The sequence below is a fragment of the Rousettus aegyptiacus genome, unplaced genomic scaffold, assembly GCF_014176215.1.
Source record: "Rousettus aegyptiacus isolate mRouAeg1 unplaced genomic scaffold, mRouAeg1.p scaffold_m13_p_8, whole genome shotgun sequence".
Taxonomy (NCBI): domain Eukaryota; kingdom Metazoa; phylum Chordata; class Mammalia; order Chiroptera; family Pteropodidae; genus Rousettus; species Rousettus aegyptiacus.
Window position 1 is genome coordinate 13,409,766 of NW_023416311.1, and position 21,209 is coordinate 13,430,974.

At 50.0% G+C, this 21,209-nt stretch overlaps 1 protein-coding gene across 3 annotated transcripts in view; it reads left to right on the forward strand.

Moving 5' to 3' along the window:
• The first annotated feature begins 2,951 nt into the window (after window positions 1-2,951).
• Window positions 2,952-21,209, forward strand: part of CORO7 (coronin 7) — a 56,721-nt gene continuing 38,463 nt past the window's right edge. The window contains exons 1-6 of one of the 3 annotated variants that reach the window (XM_016166609.2): window positions 2,952-3,117; window positions 5,333-5,429; window positions 6,278-6,352; window positions 9,801-9,871; window positions 10,380-10,563; window positions 13,566-13,642. In XM_016166609.2, the coding sequence (XP_016022095.2) occupies window positions 3,058-3,117; window positions 5,333-5,429; window positions 6,278-6,352; window positions 9,801-9,871; window positions 10,380-10,563; window positions 13,566-13,642 (564 nt within the window). In that variant the 5' untranslated portion in view covers window positions 2,952-3,057. Of the gene's footprint in view, window positions 3,118-5,332; window positions 5,430-6,277; window positions 6,353-9,800; window positions 9,872-10,379; window positions 10,564-13,565; window positions 13,643-21,209 lie in introns of those variants that run through there. The other 2 variants (XM_016166611.2, XM_016166612.2) reach the window with 2 other exon arrangements.

Sequence of the window (21,209 nt, forward strand, 5' to 3'; positions counted from 1 at the left end):
TGCTTGTGTGCAGGTTTTTGCCCTCTTCTTCCTTTCTGGTCACTTTCATTCTGCTGATGTTTCTCCAGTTACATGAAGCGTTTTGAATTTTCTAGAATGAGGACTTCAGTGGCCTCTCAAATTCTTATTCGTTATTAATCATTCTCAGACACAGGACCTGTGAAATTTAAGTCATTCTGCCAGGCACCGATCTAACCAGACATTCTCATTTTGCTGGAATTTAACCCATTTTTTTTTAAGTTCTTAGTTTATTGATCCTCTCATGAAAAATCTGCTCAATCACCATAGATAAAGTCACTGATGAATCTTTACTCCTTTTTGCCAGCATCAACACTGGCCTTTGCAGTCCCCCTTAACTTTCTTCATTCTGTTATTGCATTCCTTTCAGTATTTTCTTGAGGTCTTTTCCTTTTCATATAGGCCATGTCTTGCAAGTCTATGTTTGGGTTCATTTTCTTTGCATAATCCAAGGAATTATAAATTATGACAAAGCCAGTTGTCTCGCCACCACCAAAATGGTTTCTGAATCCAAATACAAAGATGACATCTGGTGTGGTCATCAGCTATTTTGACTAGTTTTTCCCAAATTTCTGCCTTAGGTATTGTTGCCTTTCCAGGGTGAGGGACACACTGATGACCATTTGTTTCCGTTGAAGTAGTCTATTGGTCATGAACTTCCTGATCCAAATAGGTATGGTGCCATTATGATAGTGGTTGACACTCAAGCAGCCAGGGAGGAAAAAAAAAAAAGATGATCCACCTTTTAATAGATTGCCTTTTAGGGTAAAGAGGTGTCTTCTGGGGTCTCTAGGAACAAAGTGAAGTGGAGTTACCAGGAGTATAAAGAAACAAAGCTGGTAATGCATAGGCCGTGGGACTGGAAGGAATCATGGAGGCTGTCAGTTCAACTTTGCGAGTCATGAAGTAATTTATTCTGCTCAAATTTGCAACAGCAGCAGCAGCCTTAGAGCTCTGAACTCTCTACTAGAATCACTCTCTCCAGCCAGAATGGATCTGGGAACATGTGAGATGGTCACTCTCTGGGCCTCCATGTCCCTCTGGCTCTCTCCTGCATTACAGTTCATATTGGTCTCTGTGGGAATGGAGAAGATGAAACTCCAACTCTGCTTCTGCCAGCCTCCAGTTTGTGAAAATACAGTCACATGACCCAACACAGCCAGGGTCATGGCTTCTTTCTTTCCTGGGAGAGAAAGTCAGGGGTCATAAACCCAAATGCCAGGGTCAAGCAGATAAAGCGTAAGGGTGTTTTGGCCACATGTAAGATGACAGAGACCAGTGGGATCATTTTTCAAGAGAGGCTGAAAACCAAACTTTTAGGGAATGTGGACATATCTGTGGACCAGAATTAGCCCATGGCATGTCCATTTGTTACTTCTGAGGGCTAAAGTCTTTCTCATTTTCTGACTGTGCCCATTTAGGCCCATCTGCCAAAATGGTAGAATAAAAAAACAAAAACAAACTCGGGCATGATAAAACAAATTCAGGAGGTTTACATAACTTTGCAATAGGTGTATAGCTGATTTATATTTTTAAAATTTATTGTGGGAAAATACACATAAAATTTACCATCTTAAGAATATCTGTTGCACAACATAGTGAATGTCCTCAATACTACTGAACTGTACACTCTTAAGCAGTGAATTTTATGTTATATGTTTTTACCACAATTAAAAAGAAAGAAAAATTTCCTCAGTAATTGAACACCACAACCTACTCAAGATTGCACTGATGGTGTCTTTTCCCCAGCTGTTGGAATTCGAGTCCAAAGAGTAGTACCATGGGGAAGCCACACTCTGGTGGCTGCCAGACTATTTAGGGTTCCAAATCCTAGGTTTCAGGCAACTCTACTGACATCCTGTTTTAGTTTATGGAGATTAAAGTCGCTCTTAACTCAGTAGGATACTGGTAATGCCCTCTTAGTCTTCACTGAACTGAAGAGAACTTGCATTTTGGGGTCTACCTGTGCCCATCGCCAGGCCGAGCTTTTAGAATCACCGAGTACAGCCTACCTCGGTGAAGCTTTGTCTGTAGCCGTTTTCGCAGGAGCTGGCGTTTCTGACCATTCTCATTCCTCAGATCAAAGTCCCTTTTCCAGACACGCCTGAACAGGTGTTGTGTCTGTTCTCAAGCAGAAAGCATATTTTGGAAACAGAATCAATTTTCAAAGCGAAGAGAAATGTTTGTGTAATGAATGGACCCAGGTGGAATGAATCCGCTTTCTTTTTTCCTGAGTTGCCCGGTAAAAGCAAGCAACGCCGGTTGGGGGCATTTGCTATTTAATGGATTCTCCACTATCCCTATCTTTCGCCTTTTCAGTTTACCTGTAAATAATTCACTGATTTCCTTCGAGGAGTCCTACCCCACTGCGCCCAAAGCCTGCAGCCAAGATATGGCCTAGTAAGGGGATGCTAACGGCCACATCCCTCCCGCCGAGCCCATGGGACTAAGCAGGGTGGGTGGGATGCTGAGGCTTTAGGGTAGACCGCACGGATAGGGATTTACGTCGGACCTGGGCTCCCATTCGCCAGTTGCCACTCACTGTCTGTTACCTAGACCAGCGCTTTCTCTCTTCGTAAACGTGTTCCCTGTCTCTGAAATCGAGCCAGGTCATTCCTGCCCTCTCTCCTCCCCAGATAGGGCGCGCCCCGCACCCTGGAAGGCCGCCAGGGGCAAATCTTTGCACACAAAATCCGAGCTGTGGCCCCGAGTTCCCACACACCGGGGGGCCGGGGGCGGACTGCGCGCAGCACGTGACCTCTTTGCCGTTGCCGCCCGCCCCTTCGCCATTGGGGCGCGGCCTCACGGGGCTGTCTAGCAGCGATTGGTTGGGGGGCGGGGCGGGCAGCGCGCGCACGGAAAAAGAGGGGTCGGGGGCGGGGCCCAGCCGGCAGGGGCGGGCTGCGATTGGCCGGGTGTGTCGGGGCGTGTCCGAAGGCGGAGGGCCGCGGGTGGAGCGGGAGGCCGCGGGTTCTTGCAGTGCACCTGAGAACCGACGCCCTGGTCCGCGAAGCTACCGCATTCGCGGTCCCCGCCGCCATGAGCCGCTTCAAGGTGTCCAAGTTCCGGAACACGGAGGCCCGGCCGTCCCGCCGAGAGGTGAGCCTGGCACGCAGGCCCCGTGCTCCTTCGCCCTCCCGGGACCCCGCGCGGGGACCCCAGAGCCCGTCTGCCCTGGGGCGCCCCCTTCAGACGCCGGGTTGTGTTGTCGCTAGCCGGCAGGCAGAGTCCGGAGCTCCCCCGACGCTCTTTGGCCGTTCGGTTATCCCCGCGGTCCGTCAGCCCTCCCGCCTGGCTCCAAGACCCCCGAGGCGGCGTAGCCCGCCCAACTGAGCCGAGGCCTGAGGCCTGCGAGGTTGCCTGTCTTCCCAGCTTCCGGTCGGCGTCGCTGGAGAGCCGCGGTGCGGACACTGTTGGCGCCGGCTCCTCCTCCCTGCCGTCCTCTATCGCCCCTGCCCGGGGTTGGGGTGTATGAGAGATACCCCTATCTGCCCTGGCCTCGGCGAGTCTGCGTGTGTCAGTTGGAGGGGGAAGCCCCTCGGCCACAGGCGCGCCCCTCCCTCGGGTTTCCGCCGGCGCTTCCTCCTCTTGCGGCTGGCGCAAGCTCTTCCCTTACTAGGGGTGATGCTGCCAGGGGCTGGGTGGGGCCTGGATAAACCCGAGAAAGTGGAGCCCAGCGGTGCTGGGGGGGGGGGCTCTTTGGATCCCCGGACCGGCAGCCGGCCTGATGAGTGTGCTTCAGAGATGATGGTCAGCCGCTCCCCATATTATTTTGAAGGCCTGGGAGTGTCCTCCCATAAGTGGGCCTAGCAATTGATCCTATACATTAATCCCATTATGGGCCAACGCACATCAGAGCAGCCTGGGGCAGAAGTCCGGTTTTCATCCTCTGGACAATATTTTTTCCGCACCTCCCCTGTGCTGTACCCAGCTGCTGGAACCATAAATCAACAAGACAGCACTTTCTTTCCTCGTGGTGGGGGGCAAGCAGCAAGCAGACAGGGTTGCAGGCACATAGCAAGTTTTACTAAATGCCCTGAAGAGCATAGAAGGGACTGGGTTGGAGATGGAGATAGACAGTAAAGTAGGGGTTAATCTCACTAGGGTGGTCAGGGCAAGCTGCTGGAAGGAGGTGACATTTCAGCTGAGGCCAGAAGGGTGAGAAGCATCCAGCTACTGGAAGAGTGGGATGGGAAAGAGGGCCACAGGAAAAAGTTGGCTTTTATTCTGAGTGCAGTGGAAAGAGTGGGGTGGGGGTGGGGAGGAGAGGTTCCAGATTTGCATGAAGACTGCCTCTGAGTACAGCAAATACTGCTTGGAGGGGTGAGGAGTGTCTTTGAAGGGCCCTGGGGCTTGTTCTCCAGTGGCTTACGGTCCAACAATGTAAACAGACAGTCATGGAAATATGGATTACAGAGGGGGTTTTAAAAAGTTTATGTTAGGGAGATGGGAGAACAGGTGATCTGTTCTCTTCAAAGATATTTCCTGTCACTGTATTTGTATAGTAAACATGAATCAGGAGGGAAAAAATAATGCAAGACACAAATGTTTTTCTTGAGATAGGTGAACGTTGAAATTGAAACTTGGGTGGTGAAAGTGTTTTCCAGGACACTGTGAGTGGGCAGGTTGGGAAATGTGGGTGCTCGATTGTTGGGTGGCAGGAAGGAGTTTTGAACAATGCTTTGAAAAACATTATATGGACTTCACTGATTTTAGTTTTAGAAAAAGTGTTCCTCTGCCCCTTCAGATGTGGGGATGTTAACATTTTTGCTTTTTCATGGGATGTGTCATTCACCCATTTATGGGACTTCATGGACTTTGATTTTTCCCCTCTCTGGGCTTGGGCGTTTTCTCCTGGTGTTTGGAGGAGACTCCTGGGCTCAGGTTGAGGCCTTCAGCAATACAGTTGAGAAAGTTGAGTCTGTCTTCTGTCCAGGGGCTCATTTATCCATTCTTTGCTTCTCTTTCTTTTTTAATAGAAACAGCACACGCATACACACATATATGCATGCACGCGAATGCGTGCTTACCATTTAGCCCCTTGACTTCATTCAGCCTGAGCTTCCTTCTGACAAACTCTTCTCCTGTATTGGAAAACTGATTTAATAAGTAAAACCACCCTTTATGACTTAGGTTATCATTTCAACATTTTTTATTTCCTAAGGTACAGTGTGAGTGGTATTGACAGGATTTGATCCAAAGGAATGCATCTGTAATGGTGCAGCTTTAAGGTAGAGCTCTCTGGCTCATGTCCCACCCCTTGCTTTAGGCACTTGCAGAGCCCTGGCCTTCATGGTTCTTACTCTATTTCCAGGCCTGGATCAGTGGCATTCGAGCAGGAACCAACCCCTCATGTGGGAACCATATAAAATCCAGCTGCAGCTTGATTGCCTTCAACTCCGACCGTCCAGGTAGGAAGGTGGATATGGTTATGGAGATTCAGATATTGTCACCCAAATAGGGTGGGGCAAGAGGGCAGATTCATTTCAAGCTGGAAACTTGGAATAAATCTGCTTTAGGGCCTTAGACCCCTAAAACTGGTCAGCGTGCAATCAGATTGGTTTTGGTTAGAATGTACATGTATTCTTTGTATAAACCATCTTGGCTGTGGTTTTCAAGAACACGTCCAGAAGGGCAGGAAGGGGCTGTTGTGTTTGTTTCTAGCTGTTCCCATATGCTACCCACTTCTCATCTGGAGGCTTGGGGATGGCTGGGATCAATAGGAACACAAAGATTTGAAAAGCTCCCGCCTTAGTTGGTTGCCAGTAATAACTCATATCTCAGACTGACAAAACATGATACCTTTTTGGCTCATATAGCTAAGAAGTCCAGGGGCTTCAGGCAGAGCTGTGTCCAGAGGCTCACATGTGCAGTTGGCCCCAGCTTCTCTTCAGCTCTGTCTTTCAGCTCTGCTGTCCTCAGGTGATGGCTTCTTTCTCTGGTAAAGCTGGGAAAAGTGATTAAGCTGGGAAAAGTGGTAGCTGGCCCCAAGCTGACCCCTTATGACCCACAGTGCAAGAAAGAGTCTTTTTTCCCCAGTATCTTTTGGACCCCTAGGGTCATGGAAAGTTCTTGCATGGGACAAGCACCCAACCGTAGGCCAATCACTGTCCAGTGGGGTGTGATCTTAAGCTTGGTGGAAGCTCTGGGAATGTCCAAGGCTGAGCTTTTGGGTCTCATTGTTTGCTGAAAGTCCCAGTGGGGGAAAATAGATGGTTCCTATTAGGCCAGAGTCAGAGCCTTCATGTTTATTTGGCAGGTATGCTGGGCATTGTGCCTCTGGAAAGCCAAGGAGACGACAAGAGACACGTGACCTACCTGGGGTGCCATTCAGGTAAGTAGGGGCTGGACGCAGGAAGTCTGGAACCTGCTCCTCCCTCTCTGGAGCCAGGGATTCATACTCACTGGCTTGCTAGGTCCTTTCTGTTGTCCTCACTGTGCTTTCTCACAGGTGGGGTGCAGATTGCAAGTCTAGGTCCTAGTAGAGAGTTTGGGTCTGGGTAGAGAGGAGGGAAACTGGGTGCCCCAGGTGATCAAGCCAGGAGGAGAAGGATATGCACCAGCCAGCAACAAGCTTCGGGCTGATGCTGGCTCCCTGTCACTGTGGAGAACTCAACCCTATGTGGCTCTTAGTCCCATGTCCTCTCCTGGAGGCCACCCCTTGCCACCAGACCTCCTCCCCAGTCAGGCTGCTCTGGGACCTTCAGGAAAGGGGTGGGCTGGGCTATAGGGCTGGAGATGGGCCCTCACAAGGAGCTTTTGTCTGCCACAGCTGCTTCTGGGGGCGCCCAGCAGCCCACCTGGCAGTCTGCCTGCTTCCAGGGGACAGTTTGCTTTCCTCAGGTGGCGCCTGGCTGCCTCCTCCCTTGTCCAGCTGTGGTGGCTGTGGGCCCAGCCCCTCTGGCCTGTGTTCCTGGCTGCCTTTCGGGTGGCTTTGGGTGAGGGAAGTGGGCCGAGCTTTAGTCCCTGTTCTGGGTGTGAAGCTCAGTGAAGGAGTCCTGATGATGAGGATGGCAGTTAATGAAGTAACAGTAGTGAAGATTGATGGAGATCTCTCTATGTGCTAAGTATGTTATCTGCATTTTCTCATCTCTTCCTTTTCACAATAATTTTAGCAAGGTATCATTTGCATACCATTAAATTATGTGTTTAAGTGAAGAATTTGATGACATATTAATGTTACAGAGTTACGCATATCTCTGTGGTTTTAGATCTGCAGGAGATGCTTTGTGGCCCTTTGCACTTAAACCATTTCCACCTCTGGCTCCACAGCCTCAGTCTTGATCTACTTTGTGCCTCTGCAGGAGGGGTCTGCAAGCTACAGATGTGGCCAAATCTGGCCTGCTGCCTGTCTTTGTAAACTGTTATATTGGAATGCAGCCATGTCTCTTCATCGATGGGCAGTCTTTGGCCACTTTCTCCTAACAGTGGCAGCATTGAGTAGAGACCGTATGGCTCTCAAAGCCTGAAATATTTACTACCTCAGCCTTTCCAGAAAATGTTTGCTAGCCTCTGCTTTATAGACTGGTATTTTATGGACATTTCACATAAATGGAAAATACCACACATAGTATTTTGAATCTGGTCCTTTTCACTTAGCATAATGCTTTGAGATCCACCTGTGTTGTAGTGTATATAAGAAGTCTGCTTTCTCATTCACTCTCACACCTTTTTGCAGTAGATTTTAAAATAACCCACTTTTCAGCCAAGAGAACAGAGGTTAGGAACTTGCCAGTGTTGGCACTGCTGCTGGCAGAGCCAGAATTGGAACTATCTGATGCCGTGTTCTTAGGCACCGTGCTGCTTGCTTCTGGGTGCTTTTTACTCTCAGAGGAGTTACCCCAAGTTGGTGACATTTGTGAGATAGTGAGCCCCCTGTGACTCAGGGGCTCCAAATAGAAGCAGGACGAGGCTTGTGTTGGTGGCTTGTAGCCTCACCATGGCTCCAACTGTTCAGAGCCTCTCCCTACAGGAGTAGCCTTGCTGGAAAGCTGCTCTGGAAGTAGTTGAGCTCCAGCTTCCTCCGAACCTGCCTTCGAGGCACCAGGCACCATTCTGCCTTCTTTGGTATTGTTGGTGGAGGGGGGACTGTGTTCTGGCTGCTACTCTGTCTTCAGGCTCCCTGCCCTTGGGGCACCTTCTGTCTCTTGGCTCAGGGCCCAGTTGCCCAGGGGAACAGAGGGCAGGGAAGCATCTGGAGGGCCTTTCTGCATGTCTGGGTTGTGGAATGGGCCGGGGGTCTGCTCCAGTTTGGGAAAGGCAGTGGGATGATGTGCTGAGGATGTAGGTTCTGAAGCTGGCCTGCCTGGCCTGACCCTCCTCACTCAACTTCACCCTTTCTTAGGTGTGCAGCTCTGGGCAAGTTACTTAACCTTTCTGTCCTTGTGTCCTTGTCTTCCACTTGGGTGATGATGCCTTGGTGCCATCCTGGTGGGTCACTGTGGGGATTTTGTGAGATAAATGCATATGAAGGACTCAGGCTTCTGGCACAGCCATGCACTCAGATCAGCCACATTAGCACTTCTCATTCCCTTGAGGTGCCAGGCTGTCCACGCCAGCTGCTGCTTCGGGCCTGGGCCTTGCCTTATCTAGTACAGAGCCCACAGGGTGGGGCAGCAGGGATTTGTGGCTGGAAGTCCAGCCTGGGGCTGTCTCAAGGGGTGCCTGTCCTCGTTCACCCTCCTTTTCTTCCTTATCTCTAGCTATGAAGAAATATAGTGCTTGGCCGGGTGGAGACGCAGGCAGTGGGGTAGCCGCTGTGTTCCTTGCTCTGGTGATGCAGGCCTGGCTGTCCTGCTCATATTCTACCACCCTGACACTCAGACCCTGGCCTTGTCTCTGCCCCCACTGAAACCATCAACCTCATTTCCCCTTTGGGCTCTGGCTCACTCTGTGCACCTCCAGCTCCTGTTCTGGCCCCCAGAGCTGGGCAGTTCAGGTTCTTTGGTAGCAAAGAATGAAACCAATTTAAGCTTGCTTAAGCCAAGGGATTCCTGGGCAGCTTCCAGAACTGAAGGAGCAGCTGGATGCGCAGGCCTTCGGAGGATCCTGGCACAGGAACTGTCAGCTCTCTCCCAGCTGGCGGCGGCCTTCCACCCAGGCCGATCCCTAAGGCACCCTGTCACTAGGCCTTGCTAATCTAGTTTAATTCCCATAAGAGAGCAGCTGGCTGCTTGGGCACAGGTCAGATGCACTCCTATGATTGGATTGGTCAGCTCTGGCTTTGGTGGGGCAGGGAACGTCTTGTAGGTTGAGCATGTAATAAACCCCTGCCCCCAATCTTAGGGTCACCCCTGCGTGCATAGCTCATTCCTCACTGCACAGACTGTGTGTCTCCCTGAGGAAATGCTGAGAGCCAGTTGGGCTGGGTAGTTTGGGAATCTCTAGTTGATGATGGGGCCAGCACTTGTGTTCATTCACACATTTTTGAGCCAGGCCCCATGCTGGGCTCTGGCTTTGGGACACATGCAGATGCCTGGTAATCTGAGGAGCTTCCTGCCCACTGTCCCACCTTCCTCCCTATGCTGGGTAGGTGGCTGGCTGCCCTGGGTTCGCAGAGCTCTCCAGGAAATGTGTTGCAGGCTGGGGTCTGTAGCATTTGCCCATAGATTGCAGAGGTGATTTCCCTCTGGAACTTTGATCCTGCAGCTATGTGTGCAGAGATGTCACCTCTGAAGCCCTGGGTCATAGTTCCCTACCTTGGGGAGAGAGCACGTTGGGCTGGAAATAGGATATTCTGGTAGGTTCTTGTTGGACTTAAGTCAGCCATTCCTCTCCCACAGACATGGTCACAGACTTGGACTTCTCTCCCTTTGATGACTTCCTCCTGGCCACGGGCTCAGCCGACAGGATGGTGAGTGAGCCACTGGAAGAGCTGCTTGATGCCTTACCCACTCCCAGTTGGGGCCTTCTGAGCCCCCTTGAGTCCCTGGGTCCCTGCTCCCTCCTTGTCTAGCCCCTCCCACTGTCCCTTGGTCCCTCCGCAGATTTGCAGGGCTGGGCTAGCCCAGACTTTCTCAGTTCCTCAACCCACTATAGCTCCCATGTGCTCCTGTGCACTTGACAGAGCTGTGGCCTTGCCCTGTTGTCCTACTGCTTGGCTTTCTGAAGACAGTAGGGCTGGGATGATGTGGGATGCCTGGAAGAGAGAGCGGAACCCCTGGCTCCCCAACTCCCATTTTTCCCCCAGTCTCCAACCACATTCGTGATCCCAAGCCAGGTCTTCTTCCTTTCCCTAACATGGATACGTAGCCCCATGCCCAAGCATGGCCTCTGGGGTCAGGTGCAGCCCCAGGCAAGGCTGACTGGAGGCAGCGAGGCCCCTCCTGGCCCTGGGTTCACAAAATTGCTCTTTCCCACAGGTGAAACTATGGCGACTGCCAGCCCCCGGCCAAGAGCTGCCCTTGGGGCCCGGGCTGGTACTGGGCCCCGAGGACACCCAGGTGGAGGTATTACAGTTCCATCCCACCGTGGATGGTGTGCTGGTGAGCGTGGCAGGCACAGCCGTGAAGGTCTGGGATGCGGCCAAGCAGCAGCCCCTCACAGGTACAGGCCACAGTGGCTGTATCCTAGGGAGGGCAGCCCCCTCCTGGACAGTGCTCCTTTTCTTTGTTTATGTGTTTGATAACTTGAGTTGTAAAGTAGGTATCAAAGTCTCACATATACATAGTATAAAATTGCGTTGTTATAAATAACCCACCCTTTCCACTTTCTGTAGGCATCTGTTTTCATTTGTTTTTTCTGCTTTTTCCTCTATATGTCTAAATAACTTCCTCGTACTGTTGTTTCCTGAATTGTGTGTCACTTCAGTTTTGAAAACAAACTACTGACTTCTATCTGAGCCCGAAGATTTGCTCTCTTACAGCCTTCTGCTTCTTGCTATGTTTCTCCTCCTCTAGTTTTCCCACTATAGATTGTCCTAATCTGTTTGGGCTGCTATAACAAAATCTCATAGACTGGGTCGCTTAAAACGATAGAAATGTATTTCTCATAGTTCTTGAGGCTGGAGGCCCAAGATCAAGGTGCTAGGCAATTTGGTGTCTGGTGAGAACCTGCTTCCTGATTCACAGCCAGCTATCTTATACACCTCACATGGTTAAGGGGTGAGGAACTCTTTGGGGCCTCTTATAAGGGTGCTAATCCTATTCATGGGGATTCTACCTCATGAGCTAATAACTTCCCACAGGCTTCGTCTCCAAACTCCATCACAGCAGGGGGAAGGTTTCACATGTGAATTCAGACCATTCATAATGACAACAATTTTGGGCCAGACTCCTCAGTATTTGACTGGTTATGACCCTGTGATGTGACCCACAGCAGTGTTTTCTGTGGTGGCATCACTGAGTTCTTTCTGCATAGTCCTCCTCAACATGCTCACTCCCTTTTTAGGATAAAGATACAAGGCTCAGACAGTTGAAGAATGAACTTGCACCCCAGGGCTGTGCAGTGTCCAGGGTGATGTCCCCACCTCTGGGGCTGGGGCCAGGGGTCATCAGTAGAACAACTGAGTGTCTCAGGGGTTCCCTCCTGACAGCTTCAGCCAGTGTTTACCATGGAGGCATCTTGTGCCGCAAGATGGGAAGTACAAGGTGCCGGCCTTGTCCCCAGAGAGCTCTTGGCCTTGTCCCCAGAGAGCTCTTGGTGCAGTTGAGATGAGCCTAACACTTTTCCTTCCTCCCTCCCTATCTCAATCAAGAAGGAAGAAGAAGGGAGGAAGAGGGAGAAAGAAAGAAGAGGGCGAGGAAAGAAGGAAACGACCCCCCTTCCCTCCGCCTCCCTGCCCTTCCCTTTCCTTCTTTCCCCTCCCTCCTTTCCTTCCTTCCTTCCTTCCTTCCTTCCTTCCTTCCTTCCTTCCTTCCTTCCTTCCTTCTTTCCTTCCTTCCTTCCTAGCAAAGGTGAAGGTCACCAGGCAAATGTCATTAGGGAGTCACCCAGCTGTAACCATCGTTTCAGGTCTTTTCCATAGGCCCAGCACCATGCCGAGGGCTTCAAGGCCACTTCTCAGCATAGCACAGCAGTTCCACTGAGGTGTTTCCAGTCCCGTGCAGCAGATAACGTGAAATAACATGGCCAAGGCTATGGTGCAAGTAGGTGGCAGGGCTGGGTTTAATCCCAGGGAGTGAAGCTTGGCCTAGCAGTTACCTATTGCTGTAGAACAAATTACCCCGAAACATAGAGGTTTAAAACAACTGTAAACACTTATTATCTCACAGTTTCTGAGGGTCCGGAGTTTGGGAGGGGCTCAGTTGGGTGGTTCTGGCTCAAGGTTTCTGGTGAGGTTGCAGCTGAGATGTTGGCTGGGGCCGCTATCACCTGAGGGCTTGCCTGGGGTGGAGGGTGGTTCACTCCCATGGAGCCAGTAGTACCAGAAGGCTCGATTCCCGTATGTGGTTCTCTCCATGGACTGCTCAAGTGCCCTCACAGCATGGAAGCTTGCTTTCCCTGGTGAACAATCCAAGAGAGAGGAGCAAGGGGGAAGCATGGTGCCTTTTAGGAGCCAACTTTGCATGTCACATCCCATCCTTTTTACCAGATTCTCTCTGTTAGAAGTCAGTAGTAGAGTCCTGCTCACACTCAAGAGGAAGAGAGTTAGGCTCCACATTTTGAAGGGAAGGTATGTTAGTTTCCTAGTTGCCTGAATGAAGGACCACAAACAGTGGTTTAAAGATAACAGAAATTATCATCTCAAGGACCACAAACTGAGTGGCTTTAAAATAACAGGAATTATCATCTCATAGTTTTGGAGACCAAAAGTCTGAAATAAAAATCTTGGCAGGGTTGGTTCCTTTAGAGGTTGCAATAAAGAATCTGTTTCATGTCTCTCTTCCAGCTTCTGTAGCCTCGGGTATTGCTTGGCTTGTAGGTGGTCGTCTTCTCCTTTCTTGTGTTTTCACATTACCTTCTTTCTGTGCACATTTATCTCTGTCCAGTTTCCCTTTTCACAAGGACACCAGTTGTGCTGGATTAGGGCCCACTCTAATGATATCAGCTAAACTTGATCATCTACAAATAAAGTCATTTCTAAATAAAGTCACATTCATAGGTGTTAAGGGTCAGGACTTCAACATCTTTTTTGGGGAGAGGGGCTCATAGTTCAGCCTGTGGACAAATTTTCAAGCCGTCACACTAGGGGAGGAGAGGGGATGACCAGAGCAGAGGCCCAGGTGGGAGTGTGTGTGGCACATCTATGGGCTGGCATAACCCTTTTGCAGGGGAGCCGGGGTGGGGAGTTGGCAAGTGACTAGAAATGAGCCTGAGTGGGAAGTGAGAGCCAAGCAGAGGAGCAGGGAGCCTGGCTTGAGTAAGAGTAAGAGCATGGCTTGGCGATGGCAGGGCTGGAGAAGGAGCCCCTGGGTGTAGCACAGCATATCTGGAAGGAGCTACTGCCCTCGATTCTCCTGCCTGAAAGGGACCCTGGTTGGCAGCTTCTGTCTCTGCCCCGGAGAGTTACCCCCGACCAGGTCCACCTGTTTCCCTGATATCCTCATTTCCCAGCATGGGGTGTGGAGACCCTAGAGCCCCTCCTGACCTTGGCTGCTTCTCCGCAGAGCTGGTAGCCCATGGGGACCTGGTGCAGGGTGCTGTCTGGAGCCAGGATGGAGCCCTTGTGGGCACAACATGCAAGGTAAGCATGTGGACGGTGAGGCTCATTTAAGTGCCTGTGGGGGGGCCTGAGGCATGTCCTGCTCTGAGCAGGGCCATGGTGTTGCAGGGCACACATCCTAAGCTATACCTGTCTGGCTGGGTAGTATTTGTTTGGCAGAAGAGCACCAAGGTCAGGACAGGCATTCATGAACCCCTCCCCGACCTTAGCTGCCCTCCCATCTGCTGGCTCACACCTGTTTCTGCAAGCCCCCACCTCACCTTGGTACCTGGCCTGGGATCCTTATCAGATGAAGACCAAAGAAAAGCCCCATGCGGGCCCTTTTAACTCCAGCCACCACCTTTAGGCAGCCTCACCTGCCTTCCTAGCTGCTTTGTCCAAACTGCCTTCCTTTCCTTGAAGGTTGTATTAGGAGGATCCAGACACAGGGCCATGTGCCAACCCCCACACCCAGTCAGCAGGCCTTGGAGTCCTCACTGACACCAGGCCCCGTGCCCACCCAGTCCCACTATGGTGGGGGTGACTGATGTGGATAATGTGGATGAAATGATCATTGTGATCTATGACACAGGCTCTGAGGAAGGGACATAAGGTGCTTTGAGCTGGTTGGAGGAGCCAGGGAGGCTTGGCCTCAGGCAGTGGCCTTGGGCAGGAGCTCTGAAGGAAGGATTAATGGCATGGGGCAGAGAGAATTGCTAGGCAGGAAGTGCAGATGCAGGTTCAGGAGTCAGGGCAGCAGGGCTGGGTGCAGAGAGCAGAGTCGAGTGCACAGGGTTGTGCTTGTCACTGTAGACGCAACCAGAGAGCACTGTAGTATTGAAAGCAGGAGACTGGCGGGCCATGGTGTGAGGTGAGCAGATTTGCGTTTTGAAAGCTCCCCAGCCTCAGTGTGGACAGAGCACGACAGGGTGGGCCGTGCCCCAGAGTGGAGGTGGGAAAACTTCCCAGGGAAGAGAGGGACATCCTGGCTGGGGGGTGCGGATGGAGAGGCAGATGTGGGGAGGAAAGCATGGGTTGATGGTGGGCTGGGTGTAAAAAGTCAGGAGTCGTGAGGCTGGCTTCTGGGTTACAGGCTGGAGAAGAGGCCTGCGATCAAGACGGGGCACTCCCAGTTGTGGCTTTAGGCCTGTTGTGTTGAAGGTACCTGGGACATCCAAGCCAAAGTGTCAATTGAGTCCATGGACTGGAGCTCTGGGCCGTGAGCTGAGCTGAAGGTAGAAGTGTGGGTGTCGTTTGTGTTTATGTGGTACCTGCAGAGGCACGAGAGGTGCCCCAAAGTTGGAGAGAAAGAAATGAGAAGAGGGTGAATGAGCTGGCAGGAAGGATCAGAACCTAGAAGGGCGACAGAAGGAGCTGCCCAGTGGGAGGAAGGAAGCCAAGGCAGTGCTGGCTGTCGGGGAACACTGGGAAGTGAACACATTACCTGTTGGATTTGGAGACGTGGCAACCTTCAGGACCTTTTGGGGTGTGCTGGGGCCTGAAGCCACATGTGAAGGGTGGAAGAGTGGGTGGACGGCAATGAAAGAGCCTGCAAGTGTTACCGGGAAAGGGGATAGGGGAAGAGATGGTCGGAAGGGGGTGGAGGTGTGAGGACTAGTTAGAAGGAGAAAATGTGGGGTCTGCCTACTTGAGGGGATCCCGTTTACAACTTTCTCTTCTTTTCTGTCTTCTTGGGAGCCCCATTTCCTAGTCTTCATCAACTTTTTTTTCCCCATCTGGGTCCTAAAACACTAGGTTCCCAATGATGGACTGAGCTTAGGGGGCCGGGAGATAAATAAGACGGGGCTGCTGGCCCCCAAGGAGCCGCTGCTCGAGGGCAAAGTAGTCATGTAGAGGCTGGTGAGCACTGCTTCCTAGGGACAGTGAGGTCAGAGTTGTTCCTTAGGGATGAGCCCTCACTGAGGAGGAGGAGACAAGCATCCCAGGCAAGGGGACCAGCCTGGACAGAGTCCCACAGAGTCCCTTCTCTGCCCTGCGTCTCCATAGCATGTGTGTGAAGAAGAGACAAACAGGCACAGAATGAGATAGGGAGGGAGGGAAAGAGGAAACTGGAAGCAGATTGTCACAGGAGGTCTTTACCTTATGACCATCAAAGTGTAGTAGTTTGTGCTTGTTTTACAAATTTTGGAGAGCAAGGAAAAAGTAAAGAAGTGAGGGAAAACATAGCACCTGTAATCATCCCACCCAGGAGCAACTTCTGTCACCATTTTGACATCTTTCTCTCCTTGCTTTTCCTATGTGTGTTGAAATCATTCTCTCCGTGTTACTCTATCTTGAATTTTTTTGTTCAGCATAATAAACATTTCCCCCAATTCATCAAAAATTTTACAAATGTCTGGGAAAATATTTTATCGCATAGATTTACTAGTTTACTCTATCAAGCCCCTGTTGGTCAGACGAGTGGGTTGCTTCCGCTTCTTGTCACTGTGTTATAAGTTGCAGCAGGTGAATGTATTTGTATGCAGATTTTTTCCTGCTTTTTTATGTGACTTTCTTAGCCTAGAGCAGGGATTGGTAAACTTCTGTAAATACTTTAGGTTTTGCAGGCCACTCTGTCTGTCAGCTCTGCCTTGTAACAGAAAAGCAGTTTTAGACAATATTTAAATGCGGGTGTGGCCACGTTCTAGTAAAAGTATTTGCAGAACCAGGCCTTGGGTTTGATTTGGCCCCCTGGCCCTAGCTTGCTCACCCTGGCCTAAATTCCTACCAGGGATGTTGGCTCTTAGGCTATGAAGATTTTTAAGGTGGTTGGTACATTTAGCCAGTTGCTTTCCAGAGGACTAATGCCAGCTTCTTAGGGGCTATTCTGTGGAGATTGTGGGGTCCGGCTTAGGCACTGGGAGGAGACTTCTGTCTGTCCGTGGACAGGCACTCTGACCCTCTGAGCCTGCTGCTTTGCACCTGGAGAATGGACACCGCAGGGGTGCCTGTGCCCTAGGTGGAATCCCTGGCTCTGGGCTGCTTGCTGCTCCTCCAGCCTCCCAGCTCTGGTGCGTGCCTGAAGGGATCAAAGCTGTAGCCTCATGACTGCCAGGGGTTGTGACACGAGGGTGGCAAAGAAGGTGCTTTGGTTTCCCCAGTAAGGGAGCAGCTCTAGGTAGCTGGGGATAGTGACCTCACTGTGGGGGTGGTGGTTGTGGTCTCTATACTGTGTGAATGAATGTTCTGAGGAGAGACTGGCCTCAGTGGCCTACCACCCACGTTGGCCCCTGCTGGTCATTGAGGAGGGGACTTCACTGGTATGGCATTCCAGCCCCTCCTTCTTAAGGGGTCCAAGCCCCATATACCATCAGAATGGTGGGGGGGGGGGGCAACGAACTGCCCAGACTCTGAGCACCCACTGTGTGCTACCCCCTCCTGCCGTGTGGAAACTCCATTCCTTGCCTGTTGGCATTTTGGGAGGAAGAGTTAGGGCAATCAGCCCATAGGTGAGTCCTGTAGAATAGGCGTCCCCTAACCCCAGGCCACAGACCTGTACCGGTGCTTGGCCTGTTAAGAACTGGGCCTCACAGCAGGAGGTGAGTGGTGGGCCAGCAAAGTTTCATCTGTATTTGCAGCTGCGTCTCACCACCTCAGCTCCACCTCAGATCAAGCATTAGATTGTCATAGGAGCACTGGTCCTTGGTACCAAAAAGGTTGGGGAGCTCTGCAGTAGAATGCTCTTGTCCTTCTAGACCCAGAGAGCCTAAAATCTCAGAGACAAGGAGCACAGATTTCACAAGTGAGTCACTGGAGTGGTGCTGAGTAGAGCCACCCAACTCCCACTCCCATTCCTGGGCCCGGGTGCTCTGCCTGGAGGAGGACGCCATCCTCACAGGAGATCACCTGCCACTGTGTGCTGGTGGGCACCACTGTCCTGTATCCACTGCTGCCCTCTGTTGTAGGTGCATCAAATGCCAGAAACCTTTGGGAAATGGTACCAGGATGGGTGGTCAACCTTTGTGACCACAGGCCAGGTCGAGGTGCTCATGGGTTTGTCCTGCGCATGTGCACAGAGTCAGTCGGTGGGCTATCAGCTCAGTTGCAGGTGGGAGCCTGAGCCCCTCCTTGCCAGGGTTTGCGCTTAGGACTGCCTGATTGGGGTGGGGTGTGGGGCTTCCTATCAAAGCCTCCCCTCTCTTGGCACCATATCCCCTTCTCAGGGAAACCTCCCTGGTGTCTGACCTGACTCTCATCCTGCCTTCGAGCAGCTTTGCCTCCCAGGGCCCCTGATTCCCATGTGCACATGGGCCCAATCCCACAGAAGCCTTTCCCTGTGCACCTCCCAGCTTCTCCAGGAGGCCACTAGGGGGCGTGCTAGCCTCACAGATGGCCAGACTCACGCTGAGCTCCCTCTCTGTGCCTGTGAACCCAGCAGGGATGCACCCTCCCTGTCCCCCTGCTCCCTCCACCAACCGCGCCGAAGCCCATTGTCACCCCTTCTGCCCTGGCACCGCAGGCCTCTGTTAGTGCCACGCTAGCTTCTAGCGCCCAATCTGAACCCTGGTCAGATGGCCCAGTTGCCTTTAGGGATTTCTCACGTGCCAAGACTTACTCAGACTGTGAGAGGCACTGCCATCATCCTCATCCTACCAAGGGTTCAGGGTTTGCCCAGGCCACAGAATACCTAGTGTTTTATCTAAAGAGTCATTGCCAAAGGTGTAAAGTCTAGTAGTGGAGTTGGTGTCTGAACCCAGGCCGCTGGCTCTCCATGGTGGCTCTGCCTCTGAGATGCAAATGGCCCTTGCTTCCAGGAGGGGTCTCTCTTGCCTAGCATCTCTTGAGATCCTCTGTCTCTCCCTATCTTTTGTCTGTCTCTGTCCTTGATCTCCGATTGTTCTCTCTCCATCCCTTGCTGTCTTTCCTCTGTTTGTAGTTGATCCCTTTATATTCTGCTCTCTCTGTTTCTCTCTGTCCCCTCTCTGTCTCTCTCTGTTCTGCCTCTCTGCCCTCTCTGTCTCTTGTGTCTTTCTACCTCACTCTGTTCTCTCTCCCCCCGACCCCTTTGTCCCTTCTTTTCTTTCTGTGTCTATCTCTGTCTCTCTCTGTCTCTGTCTTCTCTCTGTTTCTCTTCTCTCTGTCTCACTGTTCTTTCTGCCTATCTCTTTCCTCACTGTCCTTGACTGTCTGTCTGATCTCTGTCTCTAAATGGCATCCTGAGTGTCTGGAGTGGAGTGGTACTTCAGAACTAATCCCTGGGCTGTCCCTGGTGTCTGCCTGGCACATAGCAAGTGTCCATTAAACCGTACCAGGTAAGGCTTTGCCAGGAGTGACCCAGGAACCCTGGGAACCTGCGAAGGTGTGTCAGGAAGGTCTGAGACTTGGCCCACCAAGGGAGGTCTGGCTTTCGAGGCCATCTCCAGGCTGGTCCCTTCCTTCGCCCAGCTGTGTGCTCGCTTCTCCACTGCCCTTCTGTTCCCACCATCTGCATTCCTCCTATGGCCGTCACTTCCCCTTTACATCACATGCCAGCAAGCTTATGTCTCCACATCTTTGTTCATGCTCTCCACCTCCTCCTCCATTGCCTTTTCCTACCTAGTACAACCTCCGTTTGTCCTTCAAGATTTAACTCATGTCCAAGTTCCTGTCCGAAGTTTGCTGTAACTGCCTGGGGGTCATAGAATCCAACACTTGGTGGAAACTGTTGGCTCTCTCTGCATCCCAAGCATCTAGGCAGGGGCCAGGCAGAGACATTGAGCAGATAGTACCTAGAGTTCTCATATCCCTTCTCCCCTTTCTCATCTTGCACTGGTGTGGTGTATTTGTTACAATTGAGCCAATATTGCTACATTATTATTAACTAAAGGTTATAGTTTACATTAGGGTTTATTTCTCATCATTGTACATCCTATGGGTTTTGACAAATGCATGAAGTCATGCACCCATCATTACAATATCATAGAGAATATTTTCACCATCTTAAAAGTGCCCCTCTGCGTTTCACCTATATATTCATTCCTCCCTCCCTCTCTCCAAACCACTGGCAACCACTGATCTTTTTGCTGGCTCTATGAGATTTGCCTTTTTCCAAAACCATATAGTTGGAGTCATAGAATGTGTAGCCTTTCCATTTTACTTCTTTCACTTAGTAATATGCATTTTTGGTTCCTCCATGTCTTTTTGTGGACTGCTAGCTATTTTTTTTTAATTGTGGTCCTTTGTCAAAAAACATCATAAAATTTACCATCTTAGCCATTTTTAAGTATGTAGTTTAGTAATGTTAAGTATATTTACATTGTTGTGAACAGGTCTCTAGAACTTTTTCATCTTATAAAACTTAAATTCTATATCCATTACATAACAGCTTCCCTTTGCCCCCTCCCCTGGCCCCTGGCTACCAACATTCTACTTTCTGTCTTTCTGAATTTGACCACTTTATATACTGCATATAAGTGGAATCATACAGTATATGTCTTTTTATGTCTGACTTATTTCATTTAGCACAGTGTCCTCAAGGTTCATCCTTATAGCATGTGACAGGATTTCCTTCCTTTCTGAGACTGAATAGTATTTCATTATATATATTTGTATTTGTGTGTATGTATACACACAAACACACACACGCACACACACCACATTTTGTTTATCCATTCATCTGCAATGAACACTTGGGTTGCTTCCATGTTTTAACTATTGTGAATAATGCTGCTTTGAACATAGGTGTGCAGATATCTCTTTGGGACCTTGTTTTCAGTTCTTTTTGGTATATGCCCTGAAGTGGGATTGCTGGATCATAGTGTAATTCTATTTTTAATTTTTAATTCTAGTTTTAATTCTATTTTTCATTTTTTGAGGATATACCACACTGTTTTCCAAGCAGCCTTACCATTTTGCATTCCCACCAACAGTGCACAAGGATTTCAGTTTTTCCACATTGTCACCAACACTTGTTATTTTCTGGGTTTTTGATAATAGTCATCCTGATGGGTATGAGGTAGTATCTCATTATGGTTTTGATATGCATTTCTCTGATGATTAATGATATTGACTATTTTTTCATATGCTTCTCAGCCATTCGTATAGCTTTGGAGAAATGTCTATTCAAATCTCTTGTCCATTTTTTAATTGGGTTATTTGATTTTATTTTTTTGTAATCGAGTCATGACTTATTTACATATTCTGGATATTAACCTCTTATCAGATATATGATTTGCAAATATTTTCTCTAACTCCATTGGTTGTCTTTTTATTCTGTTGATCACGTCCTTTGATTAACAAAAGTTAAGCTTTTTGTAGTCCCAATTGTCTATTTTTGCTTTTGCTCCCTGTGCTTTTGATGTCATATTCAAGAAATCATTACCAAATCCAACATCATGAAGCTTTTCCCCTGTATTTTCTTCTATGAGTTTTATGGTTTTGGGTCTTAGCTATTTCTTTTTATTACTGAATAATATTCCCTTGTATAAATGTACCACGGTGTGTTATTTCATTTACCTATTGGAGGACAACTTGGTCGCTTCCAGTTTTTTGCAGTTATGATTAAACTTCTGTAAACATTTATGTAGACATACAGTTTTAACTCATTTGGGTAAATACCTAGGAGCACAATCGCTGGATCACATGATCAGTATGTTTAGCTTTGTAAGAAACTACCAAACTGTCTTCCAAA